General features: G+C 43.9%; 1 protein-coding gene across 1 annotated transcript in view; it reads left to right on the forward strand.

The window, feature by feature from the left end:
- Positions 1 to 3,868: 3,868 nt before the first annotated feature.
- LOC147012616 (uncharacterized) overlaps positions 3,869 to 20,919 on the forward strand; it is a 175,901-nt gene continuing 158,850 nt past the window's right edge. Inside the window, exons 1-2 of the mRNA XM_085855740.1 lie at positions 3,869 to 3,951; positions 5,452 to 5,553. Of these exons, the coding sequence (XP_085711866.1) occupies positions 3,869 to 3,951; positions 5,452 to 5,553 (185 nt within the window). The remainder of the gene's footprint in view (positions 3,952 to 5,451; positions 5,554 to 20,919) is intronic.

Consider the following 20,919-nt stretch of genomic DNA (forward strand, 5'->3'; position numbering starts at 1 on the left):
GGGTTGTTGGCGGACCTTGGGCGACCTGCGGAAATGTGGTGGGGACAAATCGCAGACAGAGCGGGGGGCGAGGCTGGAGAGGAGATTGTAGAAGACTGAAACACTACCGACCTGCTTGTGGTGAGAGAGTGAGAGGCCCAAAGAGTCAGCCTCATTGCGGAAGATTCCAATGATCCAAAATGCCTTGGTTTCCAAAGCATGAAGCCGAGAAAGGTGGGAGGCAGGAACACCAGCACAGAGGGGAAGGCAGTACTCCATCAGGCTGTGGACAAAAACTTTGTAAGTGGTCAGGGGTTCAGGTGGGCCGAGGAAGGACTTTGCATGACGGAGGATTCCCAGTCGGCGACTGGCTTTGGAGGTGAGGTTTGAAATGTGGCTTTCCCAGGAAAGGTCCTGGCAGATAGTGAGGCCCAGAATCTTGGATGAAAGGACTTCTTCCAGAGGATTGTTGAGAAAGTGGATGCGGGGGGGGGGGGGAGATTTTTTGAATGGTAATTTTGGAGAGACATAGTGAGAGTGTGAGATTTGTCCGGAATGAAAGACATGATCCACCTGTTGGACCAGTTTGTGATTTTATCCAGATCTGCAGTGAGCGAAGAAGCTGCTGGTTGCCGGTCTGAGGGATGACAGATGGTATGGCAGAGGGTGAATTCATCAGCAAAGAGATATAGAGCATTTTCCAGAGAGTCGGAGAGATCATTTATGAAAACCAGAAAAAGAACAGGGCCCAGAACGCTACCTTGAGGAACTCCTGCCTGGACAAGAAGAGTGGATGAAAGAACTCCATTTAGGGCCACACGTTGACTACGACAGGAGAAGAAGTCTGCGAGCCATGAGTGGAGATGGCCTTGGATAAAAGAGGAAGAGAGTTTGGTGAGCAGGGCAGGGTGCCAGACTGTTTCAAAAGCACGTGATATGGCTCTGATTTCATGTCCGGCATTGAGGACTTCCATCCATTGTTGGGAGAGCAGAAGCAGCATATGCAGGGTAGAGTGACCTGGTCTGAAACCAAATTGATGAACGGAAATCAAGCCAATGGAGAAGAGGAGGATTTAACGTCTCAAGGGAAGATGGATTCCATAACCTTGCTGTTGATTGGCAGAAGGCTGATTGGTCTGTAGATACAGGGATCTGTTTTTGCACCTTTTTATGCAGGGCAGTAATGCTTGCTGATTTCAAGGCACATGGCAGATGACTTTGAGCAAATGAGAGGGTGAATGGAACAGAGAGAGGGTGAGCAAGAGCAGAAGAGCAGGTTTTTTAGACACATGGGCTGATGCCATCTGGACCGGTTGCAGAAGTTCTCCACCTTGTTAGGAGAAAAGGACACAGAGTCCCGGGACAGTTGGGTGTAACTGGGTAAGGTGGGTAGAGAAAGCATTGGGTTTTGTACACAAGATTTAGCTGCAAACACCGAGTTTAGGCATTCAGCCTTTTCACGTGTGGTATCAGCAGTGGGGCCATTTGAGGTAAGGTAGGTGATGGAGGGGGAACATACACCAGAAACAGATTTGATCAGATCCCACCAGGATTTTGAGGAGGGAGAGAGGTTTGAAAGTTCAGACTTGAACTACGAAAGATGTTGTTTTCTGGCTCACCTGAGGGTAGATACACATTCATTCTGAGCTTTATGGAAGGAACTCAGATAACCCTCAGTTGGCTTTGCTTTCCATGAAGAAAAGGCAAGTTGTTTCAGGCCAACAGCCTCACCACAAGCTTCAGTGAACCAAGGGCGGGAGGACGGGTAGGACAACTGAAGACGAGAGCGGATAAATCTGTGCATGAGGGAGAGCAAGTTTCTTTCAAAGAATTCCCAGGATGAGTTGATGTTTGAGAAAGTAGCGATAGGAGACCAGTCTATAAGTTTGAGGGCTGCTTGGAGACCCTGCCAGTCGGCTTGAGTGAAATGCCAGACTCGACGGCGGTGAGGTGGTTCTCTGATAATAGCCAGAGAGATGTCCACTTTGACAATGATGTGGTCAGAAGAACCGATTGGAGCAAAGGAAGAGCAGCAGATATTGTCAGCGGAATTTGTCAACATCAGATCCAGAAGAGATGAAGTACCATTGGTTGAGATCCGGGTCAGGAAGTTGACCGATTGATCACTCCCAATGAGTCGCACAAAGCATTTGCTGAAGTGCCATGACAGGTGAGAGAGGTACCCACACCGAGCCAACTGGCGTGATGACAATTGAAGTCGCCACATATGAGGAAGAGAGAGTTTGGATGAGAAGATAGAAGTTGGTCCATGTTTTCGGATAGTGAGGTGTAGGTGGAGTCATCATTGTTTGGTGGACGGTGCAGTACATATATAAACATGAGGTGGGAGTCGAGGGGAAGCCGTAGCTTGAGGTATTCCTGGGGGTGTGGGGGAGTGCGGGCAGTGCATGGAGTGTGGGGAATGAGTCTTTGATGAAGAGAGCAACTCCTCCACCAAGACGAGGCTCAGGTCTGTCATCCTGGAGGAGGGAGTAACCAGGGAGAGATACTTGGGAGTTATACATGTCTTGGGGGAGGAAAGTTTATGTTAGGCAGATTATGTCTGGTTTGTCAGTGGCAACCTACATGGAAAGATCTAAAAGGTTTGAGCAAAGGCCCCGGATATTTGAGGTCTACATTGTTAATGAACAGGGAGGGAGGAGGCTTTGTGTGCAGGTGGTGGGAGGGGAGGGGGGTAGAACAAGGGACGAGGGGAGGTAAGGAGGATTGTTGAAAGAGTGTGGGGGATTGCAAAATAGTGAGGGGAGGGGGCTGGATGATGAGGAGGAAAGGCTCTGTGGTGCTGGGGGAGAGGGGGGACAAGAGAGGGGGCAGAAGGCAGGTGAGGATTTGAGGAAGTGGAGTGAAGAGATGGAGGTGAGAGCACCGTCGAAGGAGGAAAGTTTGTGGATGAGATGGCGGGGCCGTTGAGCCGCCTGAGTGAGGAGGGTGAGTGGTGGGAGAAGGGTGAGTGGGGAGTTTGTGAGAGAGGTGAGAGGGAGGCTTGGAGGGAGAAGAGTGTGATGGTTGCTTTGACAGTGAGGGGTGAGAGGGGTGAGTTGGCACTGAAATTGGAAAAAAAAAAGGATGGTTGATGGAAAGCGAACATTCATATCAAACTGGGTTTTTTTAAGTTTTAGATCAGAGATGCGATTAAACACATTTCTTGAGGGAGAAAATAAAGGCGAATTAAGAGAATGGAGAGAAGAAAAGCTGTAACAGTTACATTTTTTAGGCAAGAAATGAAGGAAAGGTCGAAATGAGAGCAGTCTGTTTCAGTATTGGAAGAGTAGTGCATTATGATACAGTCAAGAGAACCACACGTGTGAAAGAGGAAGATGAAGCATTATAAAAGATCGTTTATATTATTATTATTATTATTATTATTATTATTATTATTATTATTATTATTATTGTTTGAGAGAGTTTTCATCAGATTCGGTCATGGAAGTGTTGTGGAAAATATCGTGAGGTGAATGGTGAAATTGGATCGATAAACGCGGGGGTGGGGGGGGTCTAAACAGATCACGTGGTTATGGGAGAAGTAATTGGTTATGGGAGGTGTATAGTCAAAAGTGAAATTATTTATTTTAAATAAGGATTGCGTCACATTTGGAAAAGGGAAGATTGAAGTAAAATCGTGGAAGTGTGTGGTGAATTTGGAGCGGTAAACGCAGTGTGAAGCTGCTCGGTCGATGAAAAGTACCAGGAAGAGAGAGAGAGAGAGAGACACGTGGTTTCAGGAGGTGTATAGATCGAAAGGATACGAGGAAGATTATTATTTTTTAATGTATTTTTGAAGAACAGGTAAGATTCGGTAATGGAAGGTTGCAGATCGGAAGAAATCGTGAAGCTAATGGTGAGACAGGGTCAGCTCAGTCGAATAAAGATGGTATGCCGACAGGAGGAAGAAGAAGAGGAAGAAGAAGAAGAGGATGAAGGCTCGAGACTCGTGAGTGTGCAAGGCGAAAGGTATTTTGTTTTTCTTTTGTTTTTTTGGATTTAAGACAAGAAATACAGAGTGTTGTAATAATAATCAACAATAGACCTTTTCTATCGGCTTTATGATGACAATTGAAGTCGCCACATATGAGGAAGAGAGAGTTTGGATGAGAAGATAGAAGTTGGCCCATGTTTTCGGATAGTGAGGTGTAGATGGAGTCATCATTGTTTGGTGGACGGTACAGTACATATATAAACATGAGGTGGGAGTGGAGGGGAATCCGGAGCCAGAGGTATTCCTGGGGATGTGGGGGAGTGAGGGCAGTGCATGGAGAGTGAGGAGTGAGTCTTTGATGAAGAGAGCAAGTCCTCCACCAGGACGAGGCTCAGGTCTGTCATCCCGGAGGAGGGAGTAACCAGGGAGAGATACTTGGGAGTCATACATGTCTTGTGGGAGGAAAGTTTATGTTAGGCAGATTATGTCTGGTTGCCATAGGCAGAGAGTTTGGAGAGCAAAGCAGGATTGCAGACTGTGTTGAAAGCTCGAGATATTTTTGTGGCTTCTCCTTTGTTTTTTGCATCTTCTTTATTTATGTAATCTCGGCTCTTTGTTCAACAGGTTTAAAATGTACTTCACAAAACAGACCCACGAATACCTCAGGTTTGTTATTTTAAGGTGTTTTGGGGCTTTTTGTAATTTTTTAGTAATTACATTTTTCAGTTGTGGATTCAAAGTCCCAATGTTTACCTCTACACAAGGTTGGGAGAGGTCAAAAATCCCAGTGTTTTCCAACAAATCGATAGTCCCAAAATGTAAAATCAGCATCGCCAGAAGTGAAGTGGATAGGTATCTACAGGTAGATACCGTATTAAATTGTGTAAAGGTAAACGACAGCTTTAACCATTGCAATGTGAACACTTCAGAAGGAATAATGCTGTGTGAGCATGTCCAAACCTTGTACAGCAGCCAGCTCATTAATGAAAATGGAGGTTACATCGGATTATGTGATATTGATTAAAGTGGTCAGTTAAATAATGTCTCGTATGTTTTCGTTTGGGAAGAAATATGGAAGGGAGTGGGATGACACAACCTTTGGAACGGCGTATGTATGCAGGTCATAGTTACTGATGTATGTCTGGTTTTGCATCCGCAATGAACTGCCTGCCTCTTGTGCAAGGGAAAAAAAAAATGAAACCAATCAAGTAATCGTCCCTTTGTCTTTCCCTGTCTCAGTCTGTTCTAATAAAAATCACCGTCTGTTTGGAGCCACAATATATTTATATCTACAAAACGTTATTGTCATTATTATGTGTTTCAGTGATTTTGTCATTTTTTTTTAACCTGCTTTGTGTTGGCACTAAATAATTCTGAGACTATGATATAACACGTTAATGAGGATTCTTTCTCAATGAACATATCGTTCTGCACATTTCTGTATTGTTCTGATTTTGCATCTCTTGGTATCTTTACATTCACGAGTGCATGATGTTGTGTAATGTTGAGAACTGAACTCTATCTGTCCTATCTAGCCTGCATGGGGAAACCTTCCTTCGGCCCAATCCCATTTTGTTCATTGGCACTTTCGATTGTAATGCTATTTCGGCTGACATCAGTTACACGGTATTAATCTGGTACGTTGAAAATAAATTCATCGTCGGAGTTTAGAGGGGAGGGGAGAGGGCATGTGATCTACATAAATGTGTATTTGGTAGCACCACTCCTGGTGGATGAGTGCATTCTAAGTGCAAGTGATTTTACAGTATTATAATAGTAAATTATATCGGATCTCCAACTACTTGGCTCGGTGACATATGTGCTCTGTATTTTATGCACTCCTGAACTGATGAACTAAATAAGTTGAAAAGTGTTGGTTGTGCTCAGGGTGTGCTGGGAACATTCTAAGTTAGGATGGCCACCTCCAACTCAAATTATATTTTTATGTGAAGGCAGGGAATTATCATAAGAATTGGGTGAATTATAATACCTGTTAATGTACTGCTGGAGCGAATAGCTTGAAAAGTGGAGGTTATCGCTAAACAATAAATCAAACTCCCAGAAGTTTGAAAAACAGCCTCGGTGGTGTGATTGTTCGAGTATGCTCTCTGAATCTGGGAGGCCAGGAAAGGACAGATCAGGTATGGGAGCATGCACCGGAGCAGCGTGTCACTCCGTCCACTTTCTGCCGATACACCAGGGGCCTCTGTCTGGCCATCCCCCAGGCAGATGCCTGGCCCATCCCCATCTCCTTGAAATGCTGATCAATCTGCTGCAACTACGAGGCACATGGTCAGCCCATTGGCCTCCTCCATTCATGAGGCTCCATCGTTGCGAGAATCTGGTGAGCAGGATCAGCATTAGGAAAAGGAGCCACAGGTCTATACAGCCACAGCTGACACTCATGGACTATGCAAGTAACAAACCTCATTTGAGTCTCTTTCAGCAACTGCTGTTTGGACACAAAGTCTGACCAGAGATAGCCAAGGATTCTCCGAAGAGACCTGGTACCAAAGGAATTAAGTCGATGTCTCAGATCACTCCTGAGTTCAAATCCCACCCATCTGTTGAATTAATAACAGGTGGGGTTAACTTGGCTTTTCATCCTTCCGAGGTCGGCAATATGAGTGCCAGCATGCTGGTATACTGTGTCGGAGTGGCGATCCATCCAGGATTGTGCCCAATAGCCACAGAGACTGCTTAAGCATCACCATTGCCTGCACAGAGTATGTTCCCAATCTCCTTTCTCTCTCAGATCCCATGGAGCAAGTCTCAAATCTGTAGAGCAAGATTGGAAGCACTAAAGACCTCAAGACTCGGATTTCCATCCTTCTGCGCAGGTACCGTCAGCGCCAAACCCCATGATCCAGTGAATCCATGACTCCCCAGGCCCGACACAGATGTCTATTGACCTCTGGCTCACAGCCAGCAGAGACATGAATACCACTGCCAAGGTAAGTGAATATCTCTGTGAACTCAACATCCTCACCACAAACAGGTACAGACAAGATAGCAGCATCCACAATGTCAATGAGAGCCTAGGATCTTAGTTTTGATCCAGGAAACCCATAATCCCACTGGCTCCGACTCCTCATTCAGCATCTCGAGAGCCCCCAAACAGATATCCTGAGTTTCTGCAAAAATGACTGCATCATCTCTAAAATCAAGGTCAGAGATCTTGACAATCCCAAACAATGCATCGCAGATTGATCTCTCCAACATCTTCTCCAGAATCCAGTCCAGACAAGCACTGAAAAGTGTGAGCCAGTACACGCCTCTGATGAACTCCGGTAACAACTACAAATAAGTGGGAGATGGTATCACCACATCTCGCACCACTCTCAGTATCACAGTATCATTCAGACATCAGATTGAGCAGTTTTGGTGGCACCCCACGAATACCAAGAATCTCCAGAGGGCATCACAATTCACTGATCGAATGCTTTTCAGAGATTAACGTAGGCTGCAAGCAGCCCCTGCCAAAATTCTTCTGCATTAGGTGAGGACCTAAAGAGCAAGGATACAGTCAATCATTGACCTCTTTGGTGTAAAGCCTGAATGCTCTGGACGCTGGTGCTCAAGCAGATGAGGGAGAACCCAATCAAGAATTTTCCGAGCAAATACCTTGCCAGGCACTGAAACCAGCGTCACTCTCGGTAGTTGTTGCAGTCCTGGCGGTCACCCTTCCTTTTCCAGAGAGGGACAACATGGCCCCTCTTCCGGTCAGTTGGGGTGATGCCCGTGTTCCAGGCGGATCACAAAATTGCATGCATCGACATGAGTACAGCATTTCAACCAGAATTGTGGAGTTCAGCATGGATGCCACAGATCTCTGGAGCTTTACCCCATTTGAACCAGTTCACTGCAGCCTGTTTTTCCACAAATGAAGTTGGATCACATTTGATTGGAGGGTCAGCAATAGGGAAAGCAACACCGCTGACAACCAACTCAACAGCTGGTGGACCAGCCAACTACAGCCGCTCAAAGTAACCAGCCTAGCGGGCCTTCACTCCAGACTCCTCTGTCAAGAGCCGACCACCCTCTACTCTCACTGCAGTTCACCAAGGGCTGGCCTTGGAGGGATGCAATGTGTGAATCTCCCTGTAAGCAGGATGAGAATCATTTGACCACTGGTGATGCTCTACCCCCTCACAGATTCCTCACGCATAGGCCTCCTTTTCCACTCTTAGCACACGTCCAGTTTTTGCCTCGGCTCCTTGAACAGTTCAACTCTGCGATTCAGCCTGGCCCTGCAACTCTGGTCAATGGTATCCAGTGTCCCTTGAGAGACAAAATTCTTCTTCACCCCATGGTGAGTTCCAAGACAACCACCGGCAACATCAATGATTGTGGAGAGGAAGGCACTCCACAACTCTTCAGGATTCCCCAAAGCACCCAAGACCCCCCAAATCCCAAATCAGCCTGTACATAAAATCCTCAGCTACCCTCTCATTCTTGAGTTTGCCAACATCCAACTTAGACTGAGATGGTAGCATTCTCCTGGATTTATGCTGCAATTTCAGACTTGTTACAACAAGCCTATGGTCAATATTGAGGAACTGAGCACCCCGTATACCCTGCAGTTTTGATCATCCTCCAGCGATCATAAACGAGCACATGGTCAATCTCCTTTGCCACACCGCCAGCATTGGAATACCAAGTTTAGCAATGACCCTTGACCCTGTGGGCACTGAAACCATGAACCAGCCACCCTAAGTTCATGACTTGTTGCAAAGGAAAGGAACTTGGTGCTATTCTTCTTCACAGTTCTAGACCCTGGAGACCAACATGTCTCATAACCATCCCTATCGGTTCCAGTCGATGCGTTAAAATCTTCCAAAACTAGAAGTGACGACCTGGGGTACTGATCAACCACAGACTCGAGCACGACATCAAATGCGTCCTTCACTGTGAGATCAATTGCCTCAGTCAGAGCAGATACAGAGACCAGGGAAACTACACCGAAGGAGTTACGAATCCTTAGTCTCATAATATGCTCGTTGGCCAGTGTTACCTCATTTATCATTGGAGTCAGCTTATTGGACACATCTATGGCAACGAGCTGTGCTTGGAAACCATCAGGGTTAGCAGACCAATAGAAGGTGTAACCACGTTCAATGATCTCACCACTATCCGGTGTCCGAACCTCAGAGATTTCTGCAATACCTACATTCAAACACTTGAGCTCAGGTGATCTTAGAGATAGGACATTCCAGGCACCCACCAAAAGGGACCGCCTCAGGTTAACCCAAGGAGACCATGGTCTGGTGAGTGACACCTCAGCAACACTCCATCACACTCCACTGAAATCTGACCCCAGAGTTTTATCCCATGGTTTTCCTCATCTCATCAAGGAATGAAGGTCCTGAAAGCTTTGCCCTAATCCCGTCATCTAGTGAGCTGCTCTGCAAAGGGCAGCAGCACATGAGGTACTCCTACGGAGTGGGTTTACAGATTTCCTCACATTTGTGGGTTTTGCAGAATGAAGTGTTTTCTGGTGGCTGGAGTGCAAATCATGCCACTAACCTCCTTATAAAAAAGTAACCCAACTGCAGGAAGATGTCCGCAGACACAGTTGGGCACTTGATATGGATGGCCGTTGGCTTACAAGGAACTCCTCTGCCCTTTGACAGGTTTTGTTTGTGATCATGCTGGGTGTCCATATCATACACCATCCTCACCAGGAAACACGAGAAACAGGTTAGTTCAAGTTTACACAGTACCTGTAGCGAGTCACAGATCTAATTTGGCTTGACTTTGACCTGGGAGCTCGGTGGTTCTAAACCCTGGCCAAGTCATACCAAAGACTTTCTAATGTTACTTGCTGCTCCTTGCTTGATGTTCAGCATATTTTGAAATGATAGAGTATGGGTTAATATCCATCATTCACTGTATAATAGTGCAGACTCTGTGTCATTTGCACCTGAGAAGGTGGAGAAGGTTCTTTCAACTCTTGACTCCGACTCTGCGGATGGACAGCATTGGCTCAGGTGTCCTAAAAACCCTGCTCTGCTCCTCTTGCACTTGCTCTCTCTACCATTTTCACTCTGTACAATTTACCCAAGGTCATCTTCCATCTGCTTGGAAATCATCCAACATCTCTGCATTACGTAAACATAACCTCCTTCCACCTTCGGTGGCAAAGGTAAAAAGGTGCAAAAACGGATCCCCTTAACTGCAGACCTATCAGCTTACTTCCAATCATCAGCAAGGTCATGGAATCCATCATCGCAATTGACATTCTCGGTGGTACAACTGGTATAATATTGTTACTCCACGTGCATGAAGCAAAAAGCGGGGTTCATCACTTGGTTCACTGTGACTTTTTGTCTCCAGACCGATATATGATTGAGGAACTACTTGATTTTTAATTGAAATTTATATTTGAACACTAGAACATGAATCGAAACATGTACTTTCAGTTTATCAGTCCTGGCTCGGAATTTGGCAAATTGCACAGCATCTCATCCCGATCGCTCATACTCGCAGAGATAAGTAAGATTAAAAAAAATTCTGTCTGCCTGTTATTATTGGCAGATTCTGTCTTCCTGTCTGTCTGTCTGCCTGTTAAAAGTTATTCATGCCTGTTGGTTTCATCCTATATGACATCCCTAAAAACAGGAAACAAAACAGGAAACTTACTGTTTTTAGGGACGTCATATAGGATGAAACCAACAGGCATGAATAACCAATTGAATGTGTTAAATAAGATGGTGATGGTACATCAACAGCGGTAAATTTCCTAAATAAGTTATTTATTTTTTCTACAGCCTTTAAAACCTTTACTTTATTTCAATTTAATTATTTACTTGAACACTGTAGAACACAAATCGTCATATTGGCACTTTCAATAACCTTCCATTTCACAGTACTTGGAAAACTATGTACGCCGTCTCTTGCGTTGAGGGCAAAGAAAGTAACTGCGAGATTCAGTATTCATACCCTGAGGGCAGAGAAACTGTGGGATTCAGCATTCATGTCATCTCATGCCCTCAAGGTAGACTAACTGTGGGATTCAGCATTCATGTTATCTCATGCCCTGAGGGCAGAGTAACTGTGGGATTCAGCATTCATGTCATCTCATGCCCTGAGGGTAGACTTAGATTCAGTATTCATGCCCTGATGGCAGGGTAACTGGGATTCAGCATTCATGTCATCTCATGCCCTGAGGGTAGACTGTTATATTCAGTATTCATGCCCTGAGGGCAGAGAAACTGTGGGATTCAGCATTCATGTCATCTCATGCCCTCAAGGTAGACTAACTGTGGGATTCAGCATTCATGTTATCTCATGCCCTGAGGGCACAGCAACTGTGGGATTCAGCATTCATGTCATCTCATGCCCTGAGGGTAGACTTAGATTCAGTATTCATGTCCTGAAGGCAGGGTAACTGGGATTCAGCATTCATGTCATCTCATGCCCTGAGGGTAGACTGTTATATTCAGTATTCATGCCCTGAGGGCAGAGTAACTGTTAGATTCAGTATTCATGCCCTGAGGGCAGAGTAACTGTGGGATTCAGCTTCTGACAAATATGGCGGTACGTCGTGCTGTTTGTTTGGTCCAAAACACAAACGAGTTTCAAAGACCCTTCCCATGTTCTCTTTTTCTCAAGACTGTGCAGGGTAAGGTGTTCCACGAACTCTCTAGTTTTCATTGACGTATTAAGTTTTCCTCAACTTCAATGATGGATGTGATGGAGTCTGGAGATGAGGTTAGGAATGATTTAATAATTGTGCCATCAGGCAGCATGATCGGTTTTGTGGAGGCAACCTTGATGGTAGGGGCAAGCATTAAAGTTGGCTGAAAAACCTAATCCCATAATCATTCAAAATGGTGCTATGACTTGTGTCAGATACAAGGATGAGATCATCGCACATGCAGTTGTCTCTTGGTAGAACAGCATGGTATATTACGAATGCCTGATCCTATTCTCTGAGAGACGTTGGGGAATCATTTGTTGTAGTCCTTGATATTTTGAAAGCTTTTCCCAGTGTGTGGCAGCAGGGTCTGATCTCCAAGCATCCCTCTTTGGGCTTTCCTCCTTCACTCTGCTCACTCATATCGAGCTTTCTTTCCAGCCATTCTATCTCCAAAATTGTTGATGATTCAACCTCTCCCTCCTTTTTATCAATGATCTTCTGTCTTCTATGAATAACCAAATGCATTCGTATGCTGATAACTAAACATAACCATTCCTCTACGTTTTTTTTCAAATCTGCTCCATCTGTATCTCGTTTTACCACGACGACCTCTAAGTTCTGATTCGGACAGGATTTCCCAGTTTGGACAGGATTTAAAGCTTCTAAAGCCCAATTTCTTCCTGTTTCTCTTTCGAAAACTCTTCTCAAATTTCCCATCTCCTTTGAAGGCTCCACAATTTTACCATTCAACACTGTAAACTTACTTGCTATTGCTAGAACATCAAATCTCTCTTGGAAACCTCACATCCTACTCCATTAAACTAGAGGGTTGCAATCATAGATCGCTGATGGTTATCAGTATAGTCAACTCGTAATATTAGCTAATTAGTAGAACCTGAAATTCTGCCTCACAATGAAAACAAACTTGAACTAGAGGGGGAGCACTCGGTAGAGTGCAAAACCTCCACTGCCAATACTGCTGGGTCACTTAAGTGAACCTGAAATCCTATTCATTGTAGGTCAAAACAGATCAGATTCTACTGAACCACGATTGAATAAACTAAACTAGATTGACGCGCATGTAGAAATGCCCCCCAAAAATCAATTTTTTTGAAAAAAAAGTTGCAAAATTTTTTTTTTCCTCTAACAAATTTTTTGGGGGAGTTGGAAATCACTTAAAACATATAGAAATGAAAAAAAAATTCAAATATTTTTCAAATAAAATCGAATTTTTTTTTGAAAAAAAGTTGCAATTTTTTTTTTTCTAACAATTTTTTTTTTTTTTGGTTGTAAATCACTTAAAACATGAAGAAATGCAAAAACAAAAATTCAAATATTTTTTTCAAAATGGCCGCCATAGCGGCCATATTGGACTTTGGACCAAGTCCAAAATCTAATGGCATGATCCTTGGACCATACCTAATCCCCCCACCAAGTTTTGTCAAAATCCGTTGAGTTTTTCCGTAATGCTGTTCACAAACAAACAGACAGGGGTGAAAACAGGAACCTCTGTCCATCTTCGATGGCGGAGGTTAATTACATTAATATTGGCTATTTCACTCTAATTCTACAGATATTACTTCGATTTCTGCTCCGGAGAACTGGCTGTTTGTGTACCTCCACCATTAGCGAGACCACAAAATACTCAGCAAGCCACGACGTCACATATGATTATTGAGTGGCGTCATCAGCTTGTGTGTGGCCGTTATGATGTTTGTTTCTTTCCCTTCACTCCTAAGCTCTGGAATCATTGACTTTTCTGTGTCTTTGTTACAGTTATGACCTGTCTTTTTTTCAAAAGGAAGCTAGGTTTTCCAGTTCCACTAAAACCCTTAGATTATTTTTCATTTCCTTCACTTCGATCTCCCTCTGCAGTACTTTTTTTTTTGCTTCATTTAAAGCCTGGCCTCGATGAGGTCTACACAGTCCATTACTGGAACCTTATATGTAAAAAAGCTTCATCTTTATGAATGAGAATGGCCATCCCACACTGTGCACGTGTTATCACTGCTTCAGGACGACAACATCACTCAAATGGATGGGCCTGCATGATCTCTTGACTAAAATAGAATTAAACATGTGAGCGACATCTTAGCAAAACACACTTTTGGTCATCAAGTCTTCCCAGGGTTTTTTTTAACAAATGGAAGTGGCCCAAGTCAAATAATTGCACAACATATGTCAGCAAGAGCCAGATCATCTGAATTGGTCAACAACAAGATGTGCACATTGCTGGTTCGAACAATGATGGTCATACTTGTGATTAAAGGCACTTAGGTCAATGGAAACTTGTATGTGATCCATCCATCCATCCATTGGGACCATACTCTGTGCAGAGCGTTGGTGCTGCCTAAGCAGTCTCCTTGGCTATTGGGAACAATCCTGGACCTGTCGCCACTCCGACACAGGATACCAGCAAACTGGCACTCATTTTGCCGATCTTGGGAGGATGACAGGCAGAGTCAACCCCACCTGGTATTAATTCACCAGCTGAGTGGGATTTGAACTCAGGATCACTAGGATCCCAAGCCCACCACCCTATAACCATCAAGCCAACAACAGGCATGTATGTGATTATCTGTGATAATTTATCGACTTGCATCATTGCCAATTTAAACAGCCTCATTTAAACAATTTAAACATGCTCATTTAAAACAGCCATCTGTTTTTTGTTTTTTTTTCTTCGAATGAAAAACTCGTCTTTCTGGTGATGGCTTGCTTCGATATTTGCTGGCAGACAGCTCAAACAGTGCATGAGATCAGTGGGACATTGATCAAGATATGTTACCTACCATGGAAAGCAAACAGAAGCTGAGGTTTCGGACATTAACCCTTCGTCGGAGCAAAAGGTTGCTTTGCTCTGACAAAGGGGTTACCTTTCCTTCCACAGACATGCTTGTTAATTGATTGTGCAGATGAATGTGCTGGTCCTCTTGATCCAGAAAATCAACATATCTTTGGATACACACAATATCATCCTCAAAACACTTGTTGCTCAAATTTTTTGAAGGGTTTAATTCACTCTTTTCATTGGCAGCCTTTGATTCCTGGTTGCATCATTCCTGGGAGCACAGCTGTGCCGCTGATGCAGTGACCCCTCTAGGTTAGGGCAGAAATTTGTAATTTGACTAAGGTGCCACAGATAACTCGCCTTCTCTTCGCAAAGGACACCGTGGGAACTTTAACATCCACCGCCTAATGCCAACAGATGGGACACATGGTTTAACGTCCATCCGAATGACGACACGTACAGGTAGTACACAAAAATTGGAAACGCCTGGGTAAATGGGCACCGAGCAACAGCTTCCACCCAGGTGTAGTCCATGTGTTTATGAAGCAAATAACATCCTAGCATGCTTAGGGTCATGTATAAAATGCTGCACAGGCCTGGTTGCCTTTCATTATGGCTTGCATGGTTGCAAGAGGAGACCCCCCCCCCAATGCCTCCATCCACAGAGCATGTGTGGTCACCCAGTGGTTTGATAAGCATGACACTTTTCCATCCGTAATGGTCTTCAGTCACTAGCAGTGGCCGCACGTTGTACTCCAATGCCCTATTAAGTGACTTTATGTTGGTGTTTCCATTTTTTTTGGTCCATAACCTGTACATTGATGAATCACCCAGCCTGTGAAACACCAGGATGACAGTTTATAGCTGCGTTGAGATTTGAACTCGGGCTAGATGGCTCAGAGGCGAGTATGCATAGCTGTAGGCCATCCTGCCAGGCCAGTGTATAATTGGGACTTATCTTTTTTTCTCTCACACTCTGTTACATAAGCCTGTTTATTGAACTGAGAGCAAACTTGACAGATGCAAACACCGAACGTGCTTGCGTGGACAACACCGACCAGAAAGGAATGTTTGTTACAGCATTGTGTTTCATAAACCGACCCACTCTCATCGCAGTACTAAGGCAGCAGATTGTGTTTTGTTGAAAATGCCTTAATTGCCATTTTAAAGCAATACTATTTCAAGAGAGTTTGGGGACTATTAAGTGGTTTTATTGAAGTCCCAATGCATTTTGGTAATCATGAAAATAAGTTGTGTTTGCGAGCAATTGGATCCCCTAATCAAATTTTTGTCTATTCCATAAAGCAGGCCAATTATGGATACGTTAAAACTCATTAACAATTTGTTTTGGGGTTTTTTTTGTTAACAATTTGTTAATTTCTTTTATATTTGTGCAAAATAGCTATTTGTTTGCAATGTTTACAGTCTCCATTTGACCTGGCAAAACACGAGCAATGCTTTTGAACCACGTCATGTCGCCATGTACCCCGCTCGATGGAACAATGTGTTCGCAGGATGTACCTGAAACCAAGTGTGGGTTGATTAGTTCTTTTTCTCCTCTGAGCTGCATCCAGTATGCTGTCTGGTACATGTTGTATCTGTGCTGTGCCTGGGTGGTAAGCACAATGCAAGTGGTACTGCGATGGCGCGTACCTCGTGCACGTGCATGCGCCGAGTACTTGTGTGTGCCGCATGTGGTACATAGGCTGTCAGTGCACTGCGAAGCAACGACACGCTGTGCTTTGTGCTTATCAGGGTGGAGAGTGCAATTGACAGCGTTCGCTGCCTGCATGCTTGTTTGCAAACATGGTTGAGCAGACTGCACCTCATGCTGTATCTCCTCAGACACATTGCCACCAAGCAGCTGAACAAACAGTATCCAAAACCATGCTGCATATTAAGAATACAAACTTTAGAATTGGTTTTCATATTGTTTAGAGGGCCATGGCTTCTGCAGAAAATATTTGTGATTGTGTATTGGTTAAAAAAATAAAAAATAACAATAATAATAAACAATCTCGTATTCCCATGAACGCTATTGCTCTCACTGTAATCTTAAGAGGTATTTAATGCAGTGGCCTCTCTCCTATTTGACGATATACATCTTTGAGTTCATAAATATTGCCAATAATTATTTCTGTTTCCCCTGGCTCATCAGACAGAGCATGTAGTGCAGAAAGTGTGGCGTGAAATTTGCATCATGTTTCAAAAACATAGCAATATGAACATCCATGATAAAATAACCATTTGAATACAGTACACAGGCTGCCGTGAGTATCGTACCGATCAAACAATTTAATTAACGCGTTTCATTCAGAAGTAATATCTCAAAATGCTTTACAGAGGAGAGATAATTAAAGTAGAAAGTAAGAAAGAGCAACTGTAAAAAAAATTGCTAGTGAGAGATTAAAAAATAGGAATTGATGAGACTGTGTGAATTTAAATTATTATTATTATTATTATTATTATTATTATTTTTTAAAGAGTTCCATCCACATTTGAGAATATCTGAATAATTCTCGATTGCCAAAAGTCTTGTGTCCTAATGTAAGGAAATGCCAACACACTCCCATTGTTAGTGCGTACCGCCGTGACTACAGTGGTGTACGGTGTTATGAAGTCAAATGGAGGCAGAAACCGATTTAATTTTTGGTGTTCAAGACTACGATCACACGAGTTATGATTTTTGGAGGAGAAACTTCAGTTAGAACTGGGAATCTAGAGATTGAGGACATGTGTTGTTTCTCTCAACTTCCCCATGGAATTGCCCTCACAAGGAATACTTGGCTGAGTATCGCCAGGGTTATTTAGATCCCATTCCCAGTGGAAGGAGGAACCAGTCCTGTGATCCTGGGGATGCAAACTCCGAGTTCACCCAGACCAGCCGGAGATCCACCTCAGATCACATTATGTGTGGAGAAACTGTTGCTTGGTCGTGCCATCAAATTCAGGCGAGCGCACCTCGCTCAGCTCAACTGATCCTGAACCACCCCCACACAAATGTGTACACTATTTCAAAAAACGTTCAAGATTTAGCTTTCATATTACACAGATCTATTCGTCATACCATCCAAAAGACAGAGGATCTAGAGTATCAACTCTTTGTTTTAACCTGTCTGCATCTTATAACCCTTTTTCTTCATATGCATGTCTGACCACCTCCGGAAAGAGTCTGTGTCAGTAAGAATAGGTTCAGTTAGAGTAGACCAAGATCCTTATAGTTTATAAGCGTGATTTACAGGGTGACCCCCAAAAAACAGAACCCACACTATTTATATAAAATCATCATTTATCTCTCAATTTCTCAAATGGCACAACGTTTGGCACACATTAGCTTGACTTGGCCATGACCGACTGTGCTTAACTGTGCAAAACATGCTCCAAATGTTTGTCACAGCGCTACAAGGCACACTTGGATTTGACAGGAAAAATGGTTGATCACTAAGATGCATTCTGCTGTTGGAATTAAGCAAATTTAATCGATTATTGTTGCTTTGAGTTCTTCAATGGATTGTGGCCTTCCTCTGTAGACAATGTCCTTCAGATGGCCTCAAGGATAGAAATTTGGCTGTGACATAACTGGTGAGTGTGAATCATATTCAACAGCAGGTCTTTGTCTGATGACTCTGTCACCAAAGTAGATGTTAAGCCAGTTTAGTGAATCATTTGAAATGTGGGGAGTGGCTCAATCCTGATGAAACCATTGCTCCTCTCTTGAAACCCCCACGACTGCCTAGGGCTCTCCAAAACTTCCCAAGCATTGGATGTAAAGTTTTGTATTGACAGTCAATGCTTTGCCTGTGTCGGTCTCAAACCAGAAATGACCGAAGATTCCATGTTTTCTGAGTGGAGAGGTAGCCCTAGCACTAGACCCAGTATACACAGTTCTTGGAGTTGACATGCCCAGAAAAAAGGAAATGGGTCTCATTAGAAAACTAGACGTTGTCAAGGAAGTTCAGCCTTTCTTCAATCTTGTCTACAAACCACTGACACATCATCACCCTTTTCTGCATATGGGCTGCAGTCTTTGTTTGTATGTAGCACAATGCTGTGGGGTAGCATCATTGGCTGAGTCCACAGCTGTGCCATTGATGCAATGCCCTCTGCTTGTCAAGGCCCTTGACGATTTAGCCAGCATATGCCTGACGTATGAAAAATTTGACTAACACGCTGGCACACATCGAATAAGTTATGGGTAAGTTTGTAGACGTTAAGAGCACGCTGGCATTCGTCGTAGTAGGCCGAGGTGTTAGACAAATTTTCCATGCTTGAAATTTTTCGACGTATGCCAGCGTATGACTCGCACGTTCCGCATAATGCTGGCCATAAGTTGTAGGCACATTACGCGATCGTTGACACACGTCGACACACGTTACTTGTAAGTTACTCATAAGTCGAAACGCGTCGAGGTAATGTTTAGCGTACCCGAAACTTATTTCTAACCTATGAGTAATGTGTTGTAGGCATGTCACGCGATCGTTGACACGCGTCGACACATGTTACTTGTAAGTTGCTCATAAGTCGAAACACATCGAGGTAATGGTTAGCGTCAGTGTTCCAGACTCCTTTTTTTTTTTTTTCTTCTTCTTCTTCAGTATGACGGTGATGTTAACACTTCAATTTCTAGTGCAGTTATAATATAATATAATTAATAGGCTGCCGCTCAACGATTTAAATCATAACCGCACTAGTAATCGAAGTGTCAACATCACCGTCATACCGAAGAAAAACAAAACCAAAAAAAAAAAAAAACAGGGAGTCTAGAACACTGACGCTAACCATTACCTCGATGTGTTTCGACTTACGAGTAACTTACAAGTAACGTGTGCCTACATCTTATGGCCAGCGTATGCGGAACGTGTGTCATACACAGAGTACGTCGAGAAATTTTCAACATGCTGAAAATTTCTCGACATACTACGACGTATGCCAGCGTGCTCTTAATGTATACAAAACTTACCCATAACGTATTTGACGTGTGCCAGCTTGGTTCACCAATATTTTCATACGTCGGCATACACTGGCTAAAACGTCAAGGTGTGACAGCGGCCTCACACTTCGATGTCTAGTGCGGTTATGATTTGAATAGCCTATGCCACGTGATCGTCGGGGATACACTGCCGCGTGCTATGCATACATTAGACTATCGTTGGGCATAGATTGTGAACGCGGACAAAACGCTCAGCATTCGTTAGTATAAGTTATCTATATGTGATTGAAACGTTCTGTGTATGTTATAATACGTTATGCATATGTCCAACACGTTATTATATGCCCAAAACTTAAAAAAAAAACATTAATAGTTCAGCGTACGCCATCGTTTTACATTGATTTTGAGACCTTGTCATACGCTGGATAAAACGTCAAGGTGTGACAGACCTTTTAGGGTGGGAATTTGGAATTTGTTTGTGGTGCCTTAACAAAGGACAACTGGGATCTTAAACATCCACCAACAAATGCTGGCAGACAGGATTCCCGTTTAACATCCATCCAAGGGACAGCACACACATTGATGAATCACCCAGCCTGTGAAGCACTGGGATTGACAGTTTATAGCTGGGTCGGGATTCGAACCCAGGCTAGATAGCTGAGAGGCAAGTTATGCATACCTCAAGTCGTGTCAATAATATCGGCTACAGTCAGTTTGTGTTTTAAAATCTGAAATCTGTATTGACACAGTTTCACATCATGGATGACAATTCTTCTCACTAATTCACGTGAATTTCCAAGCTCTTGAATCCGACGCCTGAGAGATTTCTCAGGGTGTTTGCCCACTGAATCACGAACAAGGTCAATGTTCTCAGGAGACCTTACATCTTGAGGATGTCCCAAATGTGTTGGTCCTCCAGTACTTTTACTGTGGAGATTTGCGACAGTGCCTTTTTCTCTGAATTGACCCAGTGATACTGTTGTGAGGCCGGGTATCGGTGATGAGCATGACCGCTAGAGGGAGCAGTAGAGTCTGCTCCACCGAACACACCAGAATTTAGGTCGTGACCCTCGGATAAGTCCGGAAGGCACGGGTCCCTTACAGGACCATGAATCGCCAATAATTCGATCGCGTGGGGTAGGGTTAATTGCCAAACTTCAATATATACCTCAGTACCCACGCGGCAAAGCTACTGGGGAATTCACACCCTCGACAGACCTCGAGCGGAACGAGCCGTTACCATGTGTAACCCGAGCGGATGGTTACCAAGGCCTGTCAGTCCAAATGAACAATTTACAGCTTTGCTATTTCTCAAAAAGCACCGTGCTCAGCCAAGAAAAGAAATGACAGGGAACGAGCTGGGACATTCAACAATAGGGAATTTATTTACAATAATCGGGGGACGAGGGGAGCACGTAAGGGCAGAGTTATCCGAATAAAGAAGGGCATCAAATGTACAAGCAATTCCTTAGACAATTCTACTTGGCTACAGGGCCCATGGACACACACACACACACACACACACACACACACACACACACACACACACACACACACACACACACACACACACACGCACACACAAATACCCCAGAAAGAGATGGACCTCGAGGTCTTTATTGCCCCTTCAGCTCGGGAGG

This window comes from Eptatretus burgeri, chromosome 14 (genome assembly GCF_056783735.1).
Source record: "Eptatretus burgeri isolate ZD-2024b chromosome 14, Ebu_testis_v1, whole genome shotgun sequence".
In the NCBI taxonomy this organism is placed as follows: domain Eukaryota; kingdom Metazoa; phylum Chordata; class Myxini; order Myxiniformes; family Myxinidae; genus Eptatretus; species Eptatretus burgeri.